The sequence below is a fragment of the Pogona vitticeps genome, chromosome 9, assembly GCF_051106095.1.
Source record: "Pogona vitticeps strain Pit_001003342236 chromosome 9, PviZW2.1, whole genome shotgun sequence".
Lineage (NCBI taxonomy): Eukaryota > Metazoa > Chordata > Lepidosauria > Squamata > Agamidae > Pogona > Pogona vitticeps.
Genome location: NC_135791.1, coordinates 8874265 through 8892489, shown reverse-complemented (window position 1 = coordinate 8892489; position 18225 = coordinate 8874265). Strand labels below are relative to the sequence as shown.

Genomic DNA, 18225 nt, shown 5'->3' with positions numbered 1-18225 from the left:
TTCCACACCCCAGTGGGTTTCTATGGCTGGGATTTGAACCCAGGCCTCTTGAGTCCTAGTCTACCATGTGATAGGCTGCACCACACTGCGTATCAGAGATAAGAAAACAGCCAGAACCCTATAAGCTGCACAAAGCTTGAAGATGGTGCTCTATCTCGTTCCTCAGTTTTCCTTTTTTTATTTTAGGACTTTCAATATTCTGTGTTTGCCGTACATGCTCGGTCCTTACTGCACGTAGATTTGCTCAGGCTTTTGTTTGCTCCCTTCAGATTTTGTACTTGTAAAAAAAATCTGAGAGTTTTGCTGAGTGCGCAGATAACCTATCATCTTCTCAGTCACCGTGTTTCAACTTCAGCCTTGCTGGCATTGCTATCAGAGAGTGTGGTCATTCAGAAATGAATGAACAAATTCAGTTTATCGCATAGCACGTAGGCCTTTGCAGATAAACTCAACCAGGTACAATATAAAATAAATTAAACTTCTAATCAAACTTGCAAGTTCTGAAAGATACAGAAATGGAATAGCTGCCTTGGATGGGAACACAACAGGAGGTCACTTCTTCACCATAAATCATAGATGACTTGACAGCATGTAGTAACGACAATGAAAACAACTAGAAGGATCCTTTTGCAACTCTTATCTCATTCTGGCTGATTTAGCAATGTAGTATTATTCATAGCTTTACCTGAGTTACAAGCTTACACTAGTCTTAACTGCCACAATGTGCCCTTCACTTAACTCTAGAGGCTGTGTTATTTTAAGGCAGACGTGGGCAAAGTGCGGCCCGGGGGCCACATACGGCCCGCGAGCCGCTCCTGTCCAGCCCGCGGAGAGTTTTGAACATCAAAACCATGTATAGCTTTTTGTCTAAAGTTGATCAGTTGCTTATCTTTAACATACAGTTAACAGTTAACATACAGTTAACATACAGTTAAGAGTTAACATACAGTTAACATACAGATACAGTTAACATACAGTTAACATACAGATAACATACAGTTAACAGTTAACAGTTAACAGTTGCTTATCTTTAACATAACGCAAAAAAACTCTTTAGTATTTGTGAAGATGAACACGTTTAAAATAAAAACGATCATAACACCACTGTTTCATTTTATTTTTAATTAAAGTTGGTTCGGCCCCCAAACACACTTCAGATTTTTCATGTGGCCCCCCCTATAGAAATTAATTGCCCACCCCTGTTTTAAGGAGAAGCAGAAGTGCCCAAACCAACTTCTCAACCCCACCATAAAATTAAAGTTCCCAGGGAGGTGTTGCACTTAAAAATTTCTGTATGAATACTAAATAATTCTGTAGGTGAAGCAGAGCGGGACTTTCCATGTGCTGCCACATGGGAATGGTATGTTTCAGGTTTCCAGTGGGCCATTTTCTAGGATATTCTTGCAAAACAATAAGTAGACAAATACTAAAAAAGATCAAAACAGATGCCACAGTAAAAGATGGAACGGAAGCAACACCAAAACTGCATTCAAAGCAGTCAGGCACAAGAGTCTGTTTGAGGTACAATCAAGAAATATCCGGAGAGCAGGAAAACGTCCACGGAAAACATGCTGAACGGAATTTTATTTATATATGTGTGTGCAGGTTGATTTCAATGTTCAACCCTTCCTATTATTTATTGAGAGATCGTGTTCTCAGTGTCCATCCTCATCCCGACCTCCTGTTACCCAGCAGTCCTTGAACACTGGACTGACTCTGCATGTTCAATCCTCATCAAGGTGTTCAGTGTCATCTACCCCTGTTCCACCCCCTTTCTATAATTTTGTACTTTTGCAGACCATCAGATTTGAGTCTGCTAATACTGGGAGGTTTCATTTTGCCTGCATAAGGATTGGCACTTGGAAAATGATCTCTCAACAGATAATAGGAAGGGTTGAACCTGGCCACCCATGTATAAATAAAATTCCGTTCAGCATGTATTCCATGGACCTTTTCCTGCTTTCTGAATATTTCTTGATTGTATCTCAAAACAGATTCTTGTGCCTGACTGCTTTGAATGTGTTTTTGATGTTGATTCTGTTTGCCACCTTTTACTGTGGTATTTGTTTGATCTTTTTTAGTATTTGTATACTTAACTGTTTTTAGCTTTAAATGTTGTCTAAATAATATAAGCTGCCTCGGGTCCTTTTTTAAGGAGAAAGGCAGGGCAGAAATGTTTTAAACAAATAGTATGTGTGTTTTCAAAGCATTGCTTCATCCTCCTGCTTTAAAGGTTCCAAATGGAAGAATGCTTTTACCCAATTCTTGTACATATAATCTTGTAATTTCCAGTTTTTTCATCTGGACCTTGAAGAAGCTTTTTCTTGTCTTGCATGACAAACATAGTTCCTTCGGCCAGTCACATACACACCTCTGCCTGTGTGGCAATAGATGCAGCTGTCAGAAGATTGTAAGGCATTTCACGTGTGAATTCACCACGTCGCAGCCCCATTTTGAGGAGAAATCAAACAAGCAGTTTCCAACAAGCTTCTCCTGACATTGTTGTGGGAGGTTGTTTGTTTATTGCATCAACCGAGTCCTTGGTTTCCCCTTTTTTTTCCTCCTCTGCTTAGGTGATGGGAGTGACACATGCATTAGCATTGCCTGTTGGTGTCGTCATCTTCTTATTTATTGAATGACCTTCCCTCCCCGCTCGCACAAACAACATACTGTATCTCTCCAGGCCACGATTGCACCGTTTGCTCTCCTGCTGTGGGAGAGCTCCTTCCCGCTGGCTGCTGTTGCTGCTGCTTGCGCCCTGCAGTTTCTTTCAAGTTGGCAGCTTTCACTTCTGCTGGACTGATGCCCGCATCTCTCTCCTTTTCCAGAGCTGAGCTGTTGGCCATCTAGGGACTGGGGAGGCTCTTACCTTTTGGTGTGTTCTTGGACAGCTCTGTGGTGGCAGCTGGATGGGCAGTGTCTGCTTCCAGAAAATTCACTTGCCAGGGTTTTTGAACTCCAGGAGCAGAGAAGTCTGTGTTGTGGAACTCCTCTGTTGAGCTGAAAGGGCAGAGGAGTGGTGTCGTGGACTGGTATGAGAGAAGGAATTGTTATTGTTACTGCTATTGCTATGTTTCATTCCTACCATATTACAATTACTGTTATTTGTGGACCTTGGAACTGAACAAAAATCTAGATTGCATCAAATGAGCATACACTTCTGCAGCTGTGTCTTGAGGTTTTTTTGTCTTTTATTTGCTTTGTATAATATTTGCAGTTTCTCTCTCGTGCCCTGAAGCAGGTCAACAAGTCTACTAACTAGTAAATCTCTGGTTGATTTGCCAGTGGATGATTCCCTTGAAATGGAGAAGGCTTGAGTGGCTCTCTCTCTCTCTCTCTCAGCTTTCCCAGTGGGGAATTCAGGGGTTGTGAGGTATACTGGATAGAGTGGCGGACTAAGACTCGGAAGATCTGTGTTTAAATCCCATTTGGCCATTGACACTCTCACTGGGGGATGGAACTGGTAACAGCACTCCTTAAATATTTAATTTACTTTAAAAGCCCTATAAGGGTTGTCACGGGTTGGTTCTGATTTGGCGGCACAAAATACGCACACAGAGAATCCAAAAAAAGTATGTTTTCCAGCCTCTGGATTTTCATATTTATTTTTTTTAAGTCCTGGCCTCCAGATTCTTTGCTTCTGTGGTTGTTTGAAAGATCTCATTGGTCTAGTACGAAAAACAAAGGTGACTAGCAGAGCCCTAAAATCTGCCAGGGCTTGCCCAACTGTTAGGGAAGTAAGAGAAAGGCACTTCTGTTTTCGAAGGGGACAGTAGCATTTTTTATCTCTTATCTTTCCCCAGGAGACTCAAAATATTGAAGTGTGTTTGGAAGGTCTTTCTGTCTCATTCTGTCTTCCCAAACATTACTGATTCTTTTAACAAAATTTCCGCGTTCAGAATTCTTAAGGAAAAGTTATTTTAAGTTAAATGCTTGTTATACCCTCTTGCAAACTGGCACTTGGAGAAATTTCTATCCTAGATGCACCTTATATATGCCGCCATCTCTTCAATCTGGCAACCTCAAATCAAACATAAGGTCATCCAGGTTTCCTGGGCAAGCAGGAATTGATTTTATCTCTTCCCCCAATTTCACCATTTTCATTCCCTGCTTCCATCTGCAGTATAGGAAAAAAAATAACAGTGGTCTATTTTGCAGGGTTGATTTTGCAAAAAGTACCAACATCATATATGTGAAGTGCTTTAGGCATTCAAAAAGTACTTTACACACCCTGACATATTCTCCGGTATCCTTATTTGTGTTACAGATCTTACAAGAAGGAGCAGAGAGCGCCCGGCACCACCTCTTCATTGAGGCCTTTGTTTCAACAGGCAAGGTGGATAACATTACTATGGTCATGGGGCTACATCCTGAGTACCTGACCAGCTTCTGGAAGACCCAGTACCTCCTGCTGCGGATGGATGGTCCTTTGCCTTATCACAAGCGACACTACATTGCAATCATGGTGAGTGAAGGAGAAGAAAGGGAAGATGGTTTGGCTGGGTGTAGAATTCAAGATATTTTTTTGCATTTGAAAATGTTACCTGCTGTGCTGTCTCTCAGCAATTCTGATTTCCTTTCTTTTCTTTAAATAAGTTCTACTTCGTTTTCACTCATTCATAGCATTGCTCCCATGATACAATTCTCTTTCCCCTGTATTGCAGTTAATTTTTCTGGAGGTACGGCTGTTTGCCTCTGATGCACACAAGCTAAACCCAGTTTTAATTCCAGCCAGAGCAGATTCATTGCATCGGTAGGACTTCAGCAAGTGTTGATTTATGAAGTCTTGTTGATTCAGTGGATCATTGAGTCCAAGGACTGCTTACGACGATGTTGCCCTTTTGTCCCATCTTACTTTGCTGGGTCTCCAGAGTTCAGAAAAAAATTACTTTTGGGGATTATGGTTCCCAGGATCCCCCACCTGGCTGGTAGTCCCTTTTTCTCAACCATTTTACAGCGTGAAGGTGCAGAGAAGAGGAACCCATCTCAGCTGCTCAGCAAAGGCAGTTAAATGTTCATAGACTCTGAGGATTTTAGAGTCAGAAAGAAAATTACTTGAGATGTCATATGGCCAACCACCATATGCAGCATCAACAGCCTCCAGTCTCTCCTTGACTTCCAGTGAAGGAGATCCCAGCCATTGGTTTTAACATTACTCTCTAGAGCAGGGGTCCCCAACCCCCGTTCTTTGGCCCAGTCTGTGGGCTTCCTAGAACTAGGCCATGGAGACGGATCTCTGCCCAGCCGCCTGCACGGTGGGTGTGTTCTGCTTGCGGAGGGGTGTGTCGTGCTCACTCGCATGCCCACAGACAACACACCCCTCCGCAAGCACAACACGCCCACCTGTGAACGCGGAGGTGTCCGTGCCCCCCGGTGCACAGAGCCCGCACCCCCCCCAACTGGTCCGTGGTCCCAAAAAGGTTGGGGCCTGCAGCTCTAGAGCCGAGGAAAACAATTCTGCACCCACTAGAGCAAGCCAGGTACTCAATTTACCAACCTTGGAAGGATGGAAGGCTGAGTGAACCTTGAGCCGGCTACCTCGGATTGAACCTGGCTTGTGAGCGGAGTTTTGGCTGCAGTATTACAGTTTAACCACTGTGCCATGAGGCTCTCTTGTCACCTTAAAGAGGTACGCAAGAACAGTAACGACACTCTTTGCAGTGTAGAACTACTGATCTGGGATTTAATGATGTCAATATAGAAAAGTGAGGTCATTACTCCCTGTTATTCAGAAAACTGATGAGCGAAGATAATAACATTACTTTTTAACAATGTTGCTTCGAGCTCTGGAGAGTTCAGCAAGGCAGTTTCCTGTGTATTTTCAAAAATTAGACTTTCCCTAGATTCCCATTGTGGTGGGGATAGTCTAGGACTCTGGAGAATGTGGTGCAAATCTCCACTCAGCCGTAGAAACTGACTGCGGGAGTGGAACTGGTAAAACCACTCCTTAAATATCTCAATTGAAGGCCCTGTTAGGGTCACTATAAGTTGGTTCTCACTTGACAACACAAAACATACACAGATGTGCCCATTATTTGAGGCGGAAAATATTCCACTTTTCCCCTGGCAAGATCCAAGCCTGTCAAAGAATTGTGTACATTTGGAACTACTGCACTGCACTGACTGAAAATCCCTCAGAACCTCTGTAACTCTCGGGTTTCTCATGGACCGGTCGTTTACTTATTTTGCTCGTTCTCAGGCTGCTGCTAGACATCAGTGTTCATACCTGGTGGGCTTCCACATGGGCGAGTTCCTGCAGGTGGGTGGTGATCCAGAGTGGCTGCGCGGCTTGCGGTATGCCCCACAGAAACTGAGGAACTTGAATGAAATCAACAAGATCCTGGCCCACCGGCCCTGGCTAATTACTAAGGAACACATTGAGGTGAGTACAGGGAATCAGGGAAAGGGAGACTGAAGTCCAGACCTTCAGCTGCACTTTCTGTTCCATAGGGTTGGGAAGGAAGTAACCAGCTTGAGAGAGAAAAAAAGGGTCATTTGTTTATCATACAGAGTCCGGGTTTATGTCAGCCATGGTTTATTGCATTACCCACAAATTCCTTCACAAACCACCACAATTTCCTCATCCATTTCTGGTCTGTTTCTCTCCTGCCTCATTTATCAGCTCCTGTTTCACAGCAGATAGCTCAAGAGACAAACCATGGAGACACCTTGCTTCTAGGTTTAGATATAATAAAGATCCACAGTTTTAAAAAGCCAGAGTTTCTAAGTCAACAGCAAGCTGTCCTCTAGCTGTTTATAATTATTATAGCAGTTATAACTGTTATAGTTACAAGCCATAATTAAAAGTCATCATTGTTATGTGCAACTGGGTGACAAACTGTGGTTTGTTCAGATTTATTTAATTTAATTTATTTATTTACTTGCTTGCTTGCTTGCTTGCTTGCTTGCTTGCTTACCTACTTACTTACTTACTTACTTACTTACTTACTTACTTACTTACTTACTTACTTATTATACCACCTTATTAGTGCACAATACTATTCTGGAAGGTGAACATAGTGGGATTTCAGCATGACAGTAAGCCAGCATTCATCAAACTACAACCTGGCTTATTGTTATCTGTGAACATAGCTTGTATGGTGTTATAGCTGGAACGTCTAAACTATTTCTACTTTAGACATGGGTAGTTCTCTTTAGCATATGGAATTAAAGTGGACTTCTTTTTTGCTTTGTTTTGTTCTGCTTTTTTCAAGGCGCTTCTGAAAACAGGGGAAAACAGCTGGTCTCTGGCGGAACTCATCCAGGCTTTGGTGCTCTTGACACACTACCATTCTCTGGCTTCCTTTGTATTCGGCTGTGGGATCAATCTGGAGATTGACCAAGATGGAGGCCATGCTTTCCAGCCACCTTCACCGTGCAGTTGTGACAGCAGCCCAGGCTCTGACGATGGGACGAACAGCTCCAGTGTAAGTTGAGGGGAGATGTCCATTTTTGCTCGCTAGGCGTTTGAGAGCTTTAAAAGCCCAGGGAAAGATAGAGGTCCCAGGGCACAGTGAATGTTCCCGATGAAAGACCAGTTTCATCTGGAACGTTTGGATAACAATTAACCTTTTAGATTTCTGTACATTTTCTTCTATTTTTTGCCTCCCTGCTTTTCTTTCTTCATGGTAGATGGCATTGCGGGATAATTCTTGAAGAATGTAGGGTATCATGGAGGAATCTTTACAGTCGTAGGAGAGCAGTGCAGAATCCGTGCAGTCGTAGAATTGCAGGGCAGCCGTGATCCAGCTATGCATGAAGAAAAGCGAGACTCTGGGTGGGCATGGGCTGGGTTAACTTAAACTAACCCTGTGCCATCGTTCTCAGAGCGCAGATGCCATGGAGGAGGTAGAGGTCCTGATGGAGAGAATGAAGCTGCTTCAAGAATACCAGCTGGAAGAGGAAGGAGTCACCCAAGAGGAGATGGAGACTCATTTTGAGATGGAAAAGCGAGAGAGCCTACTTGTTACTCCCTCAGGTAAGCAAGGGATTGGCTGGGAGAAGGCCGTGCTGCAAGCAGAGCATTTCCTAGAAGTTTGGAAAGGGCTTGGAGAAAATATGGAATATTCAACATCTTTTATTGATGATGGCAGACCTGTTGTATTTTCAGACTTTGGCCCTCTAGACTTCACACCATCAAGTGAAGTCCCAGCCAGCATGGGCAGAGGTCAATGATTCTGGGAAATGAAGTCTGAATCATGTGAAGAGCCAAAAGTTAAAAACCAGGGCATATGTATCGCACAGTTCACTTGGGCTCCAAATCACGCTGACCTTTTTCCGCATCACATGAAACCAGATTGTAGGCACATCAGGACTCAACTCCACGCTCTCCAGAATTGCTGGATTGTGTCTTATATTATCGTCCCAGACCGCTTGTCCCATATTGCTGGAGGCCACCAGGTTGGTAAAGGCCTGTGCCACTAGTGAGCACGTGAGCTGCCTTGTGGCTCCATCAGAGCCTCTCAGAAATATTTAAAGACCAAAAATGGCCTATGTTGCCCTCCAGCAAGGTGCCAGGAGCAATCCTTTTCTCTGCCATGGGAGGTCCCTCAAGACTTTGTCTGGGCACACACTGGAACCCACCTCTCTAGACCCTCCCTGATGATTTCCCCCCTTTCTAAAATGGCTTTTTGTGGGCTTGATTTGTGCCTCCTCAAGCGTTCAGGTCATGCGTCCTGTGATATACACAATAAAAATAAGTGGGTTTGTTTATGTTCTGGTAGAGCAAGTGGAAATTTGGTAAGGGGTTTCATATAAGATCTTTTCTTTTCTGGACAAATAGTTTAGCTGTCTTCTCTAGTTTAATAAAGTATTTCCTGCAGAGGAAGATAAGAATGATTAAAACCTGACTGTTTCCACAAGTCTTGCATGGGCTTGCCCCAAACTAATTTTGTCTCAAGTAATTGGGTTTTTTTTCTTTTTTCTCTTGTGCCTTTAAACTTGCTGTTGCCTGCCACCTACTCTGTTTTGTATTTATACATATATATCTATTTCTCTTAGTCTTGTTTTTCTGGTATTAGTGTTCCTAATTTTAGAGATTATGTTTTTGTATGGCATCTTATGTCAATTTTTTATTAGTCTTATATGTATATATTATGTAGCTTGTATGTAGTCCAGAGCAGTAGCCTTGCCAGTAGTTGGGAGGGATAAAAATATGATTGATTGATTGATTGATTGATTGATTGATTGATTGATTGATTGATTGATTGATTGATTGATTGATTGATTGATTGATTGATTGATGGTGGAAAGCCAGTTTTCAGTGGAAATATGGAAACATTAAGCATATTTTCCCATTTTTAACAGATGTGGTTGAACACTCCCTACCTCCCAACGTGCTGTGTTTTGTAGAGGATCCAGAGTTTGGATACAAGGATTTCACTAGGAGAGGAGAACAGACACCTCCAACGTTTCGAGCCCAGGTACCTCTTCTGTGTTCATTTAAGATATATTCATTGCATACATATATGTGGCCCCTAGGGACCTCCTCCAAATCTGAATTTTAGGCTGACAATCTTGCAGTTCTTTCTCTTTGCTTTTTTGAGCAGGGGAGTTATATGTTAATCACTATTTTGTGTAGATGTGTACTGCTGTTTCTGCTATAAGCGAACTTATCAAAGTCAGAATTACTTGCAAAAATGGTATATAGAAATACTGGATTTGTGACCTGTAAGAGATGCACAGTAGATTTTCTTTACAAATGTGGACATATTGGAAGGCACATATCTTGCCTGATAGTCCCTTTGAGATGGGCATGGTTTAAATAAAATATATATTGGCATGGTAGTTACTCTTTAAAAAGCAAACCCAAAACTCTGCTTAGGTAGATGAGTTGAGTCCTTTCAGCAACTGACAGGTACCAATAGGTCTAGTTCTCCCTCATTCTGATCTGCTGTCTTTATTAGAGCTGATGAGGACTGAGGTCCAGCGCAACTGTACCACTGAAACGAGTCCATTCTTTCTAGGACTACACCTGGGAAGACCACGGATACTCTCTTATCAACCGCTTGTATCCTGATGTGGGCCAGTTGCTGGATGAGAAATTCCAGGTGGTGTACAACCTAACGTATAATACCATTGCTATGCATAGTGGAGTGGACACGTCCATGCTTCGGAGAGCAATTTGGAATTACGTTCATTGTGTCTTCGGAATTCGGTAGGTCAATTATCCACCAATCAGTATGTTATGCCCGTCAAGGCAGACCCTCATAGTGTGCTGTTCTATTGGAATTACATTGGTATTTTTCTCTCTCTCTTTTTTTGCCAGTTAACTGCTATGATGTCACTCTTTTCTAAATTGTTGTTGTTGGGCGGGGGGTTTGCTTCCTCCTAAATCTCATTTTTGTTTTATTTTGTTGCTTCTCCAGAATCACAGATTTTCAGTAAACTACACCAGGCTTTTTTCTTTATGAATTAGCTTCTGTCTTCTGATTTCTAGACCTTTACTTAACTAGATCATTCTTTCTCAGAAATCAGGACACTAGGGGTTATCCATGTATTGTGCCAAGCTATGATTTGAGGCCATGGGGGATGAGGCTTATACTTGCCTAGGTCTCCTTCGGTGGCAAAAACTCCTTAATTAGTTGCTTCCTGGTTGGCAATAAGCCTAGTTTGGTGGTAATGGCTAAGTTGCGGTTTGCATGTGAACTGGGAGCAACTATAAACCATGATTTACCGTATTTTTCGCACCATAAGACGCACTTTTTTCCTACAAAACGGGGGTGGAAAGTCTGTACGTCTTATGGAGCGAAGAAAACAGATTATATTTTCCTGTTTTCTTCTAAAAATTGGTGTGTCTTATGGAAAGGTGGGTCATATGGAGTGAAAAATACGGTACATCAAACCAGCAAACAGCACATGTAAGGAGAGGAGAGAGAAGGTGCTTTCAGAACCCAATTGTGTGATGCTAGAGTTTGGGAATGAATTGATTTATGAAGAACCATTGTCCAGCTGTTGGCGTTGATTATAGAATTTGGCTTGTGTTGAGTCCTGTTGTGTAGTGTTCTTTTGGGAGGTGGCAAGATTTTTTGGGGTGAGTGTCCTTTCCACGTGGATAGCCTTGCACGTAACTGGTCAAACTTGGGTGACTCCAGGCTGACTCATTCAATTGATAGAGAGGTAAAATGTTTGGCATGCTCAACACGTGGGAGGACTTCTCCAGTCACTGCCTCTGTTAGGGTTGTTGTGTGAACAGAAGGATTTGCTTGAAGAGGAAGGGTGTTGTGGTTCTAAAATAGCTGTTTCTCCTAGGAAGGGTCATGGCTTAGTGACAGGATATGTCCACTGAACCCAGAAGTATACATGTTCCATTCTGGCATCTCTATTTCAAAGGTCTTCAGCCATTGTGTCAGAAAAGGTCTCCTCAGCTCACAAGTCTCCTCAGCTCACAGGTTTTGGACTGTAGCTCCTTCCATCACTTGCTGTTGGCCATGGGCGGTGTGGTCAGCCTGATGAGAGTTGTAGTCCAAAGTATGTCCACCCTGCCTTAGTCTGTTGTGCCCATCAGATTGGACAGGGCTGCTGCCTTCCCCAAATAGATGCCCTTCAGATGTTCAGGAATGCAACTCCAATGACTGGCCTAGCTAGCATGGCCAGTAAGCAGGCAGAATTGCAATGGTAATCCCAAGCAACGGGAGGGCACCAAACTGGGAAATGGTAGCTTCCTGGTTTAGAGGTCTGACCCTTAAATATGTTTGTTTCTGAACCATTTCCAGGTATGATGACTATGATTACAGAGAGGTGAACCAGCTTTTGGAGCGGAGTTTGAAAATCTACATCAAGACCGTGGCCTGCTACCCAGAGAAGACCACCAAGAGAATGTACACCCACTTCTGGAAACACTTCAAACATTCTGAGAAGGTAAAGCATGCACACTTGTATTAATTGGTCAAGACGTTCCTCTTAAAGTTTGGAAAATTGACCTCTTCAAACTGCAACTTTCAGTGGTCATGCTGGCGAAGGACTTCTGTTAGAATTGTAATCCTACTTGAAATTTGCAACGCGCTGGCTTTCCCCCTCCCTCCTTCTGGTACCTTGATGGCTGCTTGAGTGGGATTTGAGCACATTAGGCCTTCCAGGTTGTGGTCTTCCAAAGACTGATGGATTCCAGCTCTCATCAAACTTTTGCCATAAGCTATGCTGGCATGGGACATGATGGCCCTGCAGGTTAAACCACAGAAGCCTCTGGGCTGCAAGGTCAGAAGACCAGCCATTGTAAGATCGAATCCACGCAATGGAGTGAGCTCCCGTCGCTTGTCCCAGCTCCTGCCAACCTAGCCGTTTGAAAGCATGTAAAAATGCAAGTAGATAAATAGGTACCACCACGGTGGGAAGATAATGGCAGTCCAGGTCTAGTCACGCTGGCCACGTGACCACGGAAACTGTCTACAGACAAATGCTGGCTCTACGCCTTGGAGACAGGGATGAGTACCGCCCCCTAGAGTCGGACACGACTGGACTAAATGTCAAGGAGAACCTTTACCTTTACCTTATGCTGGCATGGGGGTTGAAAATTAGCATCCAGTGACATCTGAAACTGTTAAGTATGTCTCTTTCTGTGCTCCTTTTCCTTTCTAATTACTTCTTCCTCGTCTTCCAGGTGCATGTCAATCTACTCCTGTCAGAGGCCCGCATGCAAGCTGCCCTGCTGTACGCCTTGCGGGCCATTACCCGTTATATGACCTGACAGGACAGCGCTCCCCCTCGTCCTGCGACAGGCAGACTGGCTGACGGACAGGGGAGCTTCGATTTCAAATAAATTGTTTCTGGATTGCATTGTGAAGAGAGAGAGAGAAAAAAAAAAACCTTTTGTTACCTCACTCTTACTTGTGGCTTTTTTTGTGTGAAAGATACATTTGTATTTTGAAAGGAGTCTTGAGCACCTCCTTCCAAGAGATAAACCAAGAGGTGGATTGTTTGTCAGTGGATATGGAGGAGAGACGTGTTCAGCAACATGTGTGGCTTAAAAAAAAGAGACTTTGCTCATGCCTGACGTCCACCATTGATATTGTAGAACCATCCTTGGTTTGCTATGTGGATTGTTGGCTCTGCCACTGGTGAGTAAAACAGTCAAGGGCTACCAGCTCATGCCTGGATACTTGGGAGACTCCTAATGTACTCACATGCCTTTCTTTAGCCTGGCATGTCCGTGAGAACCAGCAGTGGCAGCATCTTATTTTGCTGTAGCTACCTCCCAGCTACCTCCCTGCTCTCCTTCCTCCAAAACTGGTGTTAGTGCAATGGACACCAGTAGGTTTGGCTCCATCGCTTGTGATGAAGGCACCACTGGACCAGCCGAGGTGAAGATGTGAATCGCAACCAAAGAGATTGCTCAACAGTGAGGCAACAACTGGCCTTCTTCTCTGGCTCCCAAATGCTATGGGACTTTGAATGTTTTCGGTCTCTCTCTTTTGTTGAAGTTACGATGACTTGGCAAGATAATTGTTGGGAGGCGTGATTAAATGAATCGAAGACAACCTGCAGGCCATGGCGATGGATGAAAAAAACGTTTCTCGTTTCTGAGCTTCACATTTGGAAGGACTGAACCTCAGCTGATTGTATTATTTCACAGACGGACATGAGAAAATGGCAGCTGCTTTAAACCATTCGTAGTAGATAAAGAATTGACATTGCAGGGAACGGTGACCTTCTGAATGTTGTTGGGCTACAATTCCCAACAGCTCTAGCCAGCATAACAAAAGGTGATGAATGATGGGAGTTGTAGTCTCCCAAGATATGAAGGGCCATATGTTCCCTAGAATAAAAGGTTGTTTTTGGTGCAGTTGGACAAATTGCTCTAGAGGGTGCCCATGAATGATGTGCCCTTTGGATTTTTTTTTTTTGGACTTCAGATTCCAGAATTCTCCATTCTAGGAGTTCCATTTGACAGTCCCACACCCACCTGGCTTATCGTCCTATTAAAAAGGGAAACTCTGGACAGCTTCCCTTTTTTAACAGGAAGTTAGTCCACTAAGACCGTCAGGTGAAACTCACAGAATGGAGAATTCTGGCCGTTGAAGTCCAAACAAGCCAAATGGCACATCCGTAGTTCACTGGTCTTTATTTAGAATGGGTAAGTGCCTAACTTGTTAAAATGGGGTAATGAGATGTCGAGCTATGCCTGCTTTCCCTCTTTTGACCCTATAAATGGACTACAGTTTCCAGACACCCCATCCAGTATGGCCAGGATAGGAGCTCAAACCCAGCCATGTGGAGGTTCGTCCTTGCCTTGGCCTTAGAACATTGCTATGTGGACATCCTTCTCAGCAATTCCAAGACTGGAGATAAGTTAAATAAGGTATTAAGGAAGGTTTAATGCTTCCTCCTGCATTCACAGTTCAGTCTCAAGTTCTGGAGCTTTCCCCACATAATGCTCAGTCCCTCTTCCACGTAGACCCTGAGGTTCTCATAAGAAAGAGGAGTTGTCCTGATTCAAGTTTGCTTTGGTAGATTGGCATATGTGCGCACGATGCCTTTGCAAATCCACAGCCTTATCTGCCATAACAGTTTTTATTGTTTGGTTCTGCATGTTTTGGCAAGACAGTGGTAGAACTCTAAGTGTGAGGGGGGAAAAACATGGCTTCTTTAAAAAGGTCTAACTGTACTCTTTATCCGTATAGTCTTATTTCCTCTCTACTTCTTTTTCGACTTCAAATAGCAACTGAGTGTCCATCATTTCAAAAAGTTAATTTCTCTAGTACAGTTAGGGAAGGTGTGACGTTCCTGGTGATGTGTCCGGATTCCCATCATCCCTTAGCAGGGTTAAGCTGGCTAGGCTGAGGAGAGTTGTGGTCTCTCAGTTTCTGGAGAATCACAAGTTGCCCAACGTGTCCTTAGGTGGTGTAGATCTGTGTGAAATGGTTGCAGACTTCTTGCCCTGTTCACAATCACAGATCTTCTTGAATGTTTATGAGTGGCAGTTAATGCTGTATTTCTGGAGTATTATTATTGTTGTTATTGATTGGACTCTGTGTACATACTGGGTCCTTTCTTCTTCTTTTTTAATCTGTGAACTAAAATCTGATTCTTAGATAAGTTCTAAGTATTGAAAGTAAGGAAAACAAGCAAAGAATTCCACACAAACTTTTATGGCTGATCCTCAGCAACCACCCACAGAAGGAGGATCTGGAAATAGCTTTTTTTTTCTCGGCATGGAAACTGGTTTCTCTTCCGAATGTCACACACAAAAAATGAAACTGACAGCCTTTGGCACAAAGCGTAGACTTTCTTTTTGGGGAATGGCAGCGGAATGTAAAATAAATAATTATTTTTGTGTTTTCCTCCGTTTTCTGTTTCCTCAAACTCTCAAGATCGCTAAATTGATTACTTGCTTGATCCTCTCAGTAAATTCCTTGACAATTTCAAAGGTAGACTGGTTTTTGTTTGATTGAAACTGCTGCGTTCTAGAAAGAAGAAACCCCCACAGACAGATTGGGGTTTCTTTGATTATTTGATTTACCTGCTTATAGACAATGTATGATAGCTATGTATTTAAAAGTTATGTACACATACTGTTCAGGGACTGGAAAATTTACTTCTTGGACTATAATTCCTGCAATCTTAAATCATCATGTCCATGGTGGGACATGGATTCTGGAAGCGTTTGTCCAAAAATGAGTATTTCCAAACTCTGAATCTTGCACTGTGAAGATTCTTACATGTGTCCGTAATGGGGTACAATGGACTCTTGCGAATCTAAATGTCTAGGCTGCCACCTAAACATCTTAAGGTGGATTCCTCCCACACAGGTTTTTTTCTTCTTCTTCAAGGGACAGCATCTGAAGTCAATTTGAAAGAGGAGAAGTATCATTTACCTTTTTGCAGAAATTGACCTGACGCCCCTCTCCTGCCTCAGCCAAGCATAATTGCTTATTCTGTTTGCCCATGGCAGTGTTTGCACATGCAGGCAGCAAATGCACTGTGAAATTCAAATTCTAGCTTGCCTCATGATTGTACTGAGCTGAGCTGGCCTCAGCTCTTTTCTTCAGCTGGTTTTGATTCCTTTCCTCCTCCTTCCCCCCGTGGCGTCTTTCCTTTGGCTTTGCAAAACTGCAATGCATTGTCCATTTTCTTCTTCAATAGCATGGAACCCAGACCACGTACAGTATATGAGTTCGCCAAACACTCTTCTGTTCTTTTTAATAATGTGTCTATTTCTGATGGTTCTTTAGAAGGGAAGATAGTGAAGCTTTCTCCACTTCTCTGTTCTGGTTGGTGCAGTGTGATGAGGGAGGGGAGACAGCAAAGAGAGCAGAATGTTTATCTGTTGCTTTTGCCGCCTACCCTTTCCGATTTATACCAGCCTCTGTGAAATTACCCTTCTTTGCTTGATCTCTTATTGCTTGCTGGCCCTTTTTCTCCAGGACTTTGCTCCCTCCTATGTCCTCACTCCCATTATTTCCTCCCCTGCAATCCTCTGACATCCCATGGAATAAAGATGGCTAAACCAAGATGGTCCAGCCATCTTGCCTGAATTTTTGCTCCATATAAGTTATTGTTTTTAAAAAACTGTATTTACTCTTGACTGTACCAATGTTGTGATTTGCTACCCATTCTTGTTGGTGGGGGGTGGGTTGAAAAATAAAGTTGCCTTTTTGTTTTATAAAGAACTGTTTTGCGCTTTATTCTGGACTATTTATCAGCTACATATCAAACTGTTTTGGTAAAAAGAAACTAGACGACTGCCACAAGAAAGCACACCTTATAAAATGCAAATCCTAAACAAATCAGTGTTTGACAAGTTCAGTTTTCTGTTTGAACTGCAGCAACATTTCCCTGGAGCCCTAGACAGAGGAGGAGAGGCAGACAATGTATTGGAGTCAGCCATCAAGTCAGAATTTACTCGTAGCAACCCTGATAGTGTTTTCAATGTAAGTGAGGTATTTAAAGAGTGGTTTTACCATTCTTACATTCCAGTGAGTTTCCATGACCGATCTCCTGAGTCCATTACTCTATCCACGATACCAGTGGTCCCCAACCTTGGGCCTCCAGATGTTCTTGGACTTTAACTCTCAGAAATCCTGGCCAGCAGAGGTGGTGGTGAAGGCTTCTGGGGGATGCAGTCCAAGAACATCTGGAGGCCCAAGGTTGGGGACCACTGCACTATACCACACTGGGCATGCCCTTTGGCTTAAAGTATGCCTGAAACAAGGGTGGGCAGTTTCCCACCTCTGTGTGCTGTTGGAGTGCAAGTTCAATACTCTCTCTCAATTAGCCATGCAGGTTATGAGTTATGCAAGTTAGAGGCCAATATCACCAACAGGGGCATGTGTTGTTCCCTGGTTTAGAAGCACAAACCTTCGTGTGGGCTGTACTGGCCGTAGCACAAGGTGTGGGCTGAGTCGTCCATTGTGCATACACTTTAAAATCAATAAACGTTAGACTTGCTTTGCATACATTGGTCATGCAACTAAGCCTCCATTCCTCAGGGTAGGGGCAGGAAGCTAATGACATAGACCAGTGGTTCTTAACCTTTGTTACTTGGATGCTTTTGAACTGCCACTCCCAGAAACCCCAGTCAGGACAGCTGGTGGTGAAGGCTTCTGGGAGTTGTAGTCCAAAACTCCTGAGTAACCCAAGGTTAAGAACCAGTGACATAGACCATATCATGCGAAGTGGCCTCAGCACTAGGTACTGAACACCAGCAGAAGTTCCTTCCAATGCCATGTTGGCATAGTAGACACAGGAAGAATGGTCATTGCCCCATGAAATCCATTATTTAGGAATCTTCTTCCCACCCATCATAAATGGATGCTCACAATTTTTGTACAGTTCATGAACCAGCCAGCATTCACGGACTTTATGGCAAAAGGTTTCTTGGTTGCGGGAGATATTATAAATGTTGTAAGCACATTTAGGATAACAAATGTTTATCACTGGTGGACAGCAGAGGGAAAGACACAGAAAACGTTCCATGCCAGGAGTGAAAATGCAGCTGGCGAGCTGTAGATAACAGCAAAGGCCATGCATTCTTTATGGTACTTGAATCAGCTAATGTTAGTTTGTACTCAGTGTAAGTAATTTCTAGGGAATATCATGTCCTGTATTCCTAAAATAGCTTGTTGCTCTGTTGCTCATGGGCTGTTTCAGGGTTGAGGTTGTCATCCAGTAACTGAGCAGCCATCAGGTCTGGCTGAGGTGCTGAGCCCACTTGCCTTGACTGCACTAACGCTGACGCCTTCCAACATCCCTCAATTGTAGTATTATCTTGTAGCACTGCCAAAACTG

General features: G+C 43.3%; 1 protein-coding gene across 6 annotated transcripts in view; it reads left to right on the top strand.

Moving 5' to 3' along the window:
* Nucleotides 1-16607, top strand: part of SESN2 (sestrin 2) — a 37553-nt gene extending 20946 nt beyond the window's left edge. For 5 of the 6 annotated variants that reach the window (XM_020813259.3, XM_072980056.2, XM_072980055.2 and 2 more), the window contains exons 3-10: nucleotides 4268-4465; nucleotides 6200-6382; nucleotides 7215-7427; nucleotides 7828-7978; nucleotides 9307-9422; nucleotides 9966-10156; nucleotides 11715-11859; nucleotides 12599-16607. In XM_020813259.3, the coding sequence (XP_020668918.3) occupies nucleotides 4268-4465; nucleotides 6200-6382; nucleotides 7215-7427; nucleotides 7828-7978; nucleotides 9307-9422; nucleotides 9966-10156; nucleotides 11715-11859; nucleotides 12599-12685 (1284 nt within the window). In that variant the 3' untranslated portion in view covers nucleotides 12686-16607. Of the gene's footprint in view, nucleotides 1-2658; nucleotides 3033-4267; nucleotides 4466-6199; nucleotides 6383-7214; nucleotides 7428-7827; nucleotides 7979-9306; nucleotides 9423-9965; nucleotides 10157-11714; nucleotides 11860-12598 lie in introns of those variants that run through there. The other variant, XM_020813261.3, reaches the window with a different exon arrangement.
* The last annotated feature ends 1618 nt before the right edge of the window (nucleotides 16608-18225 follow it).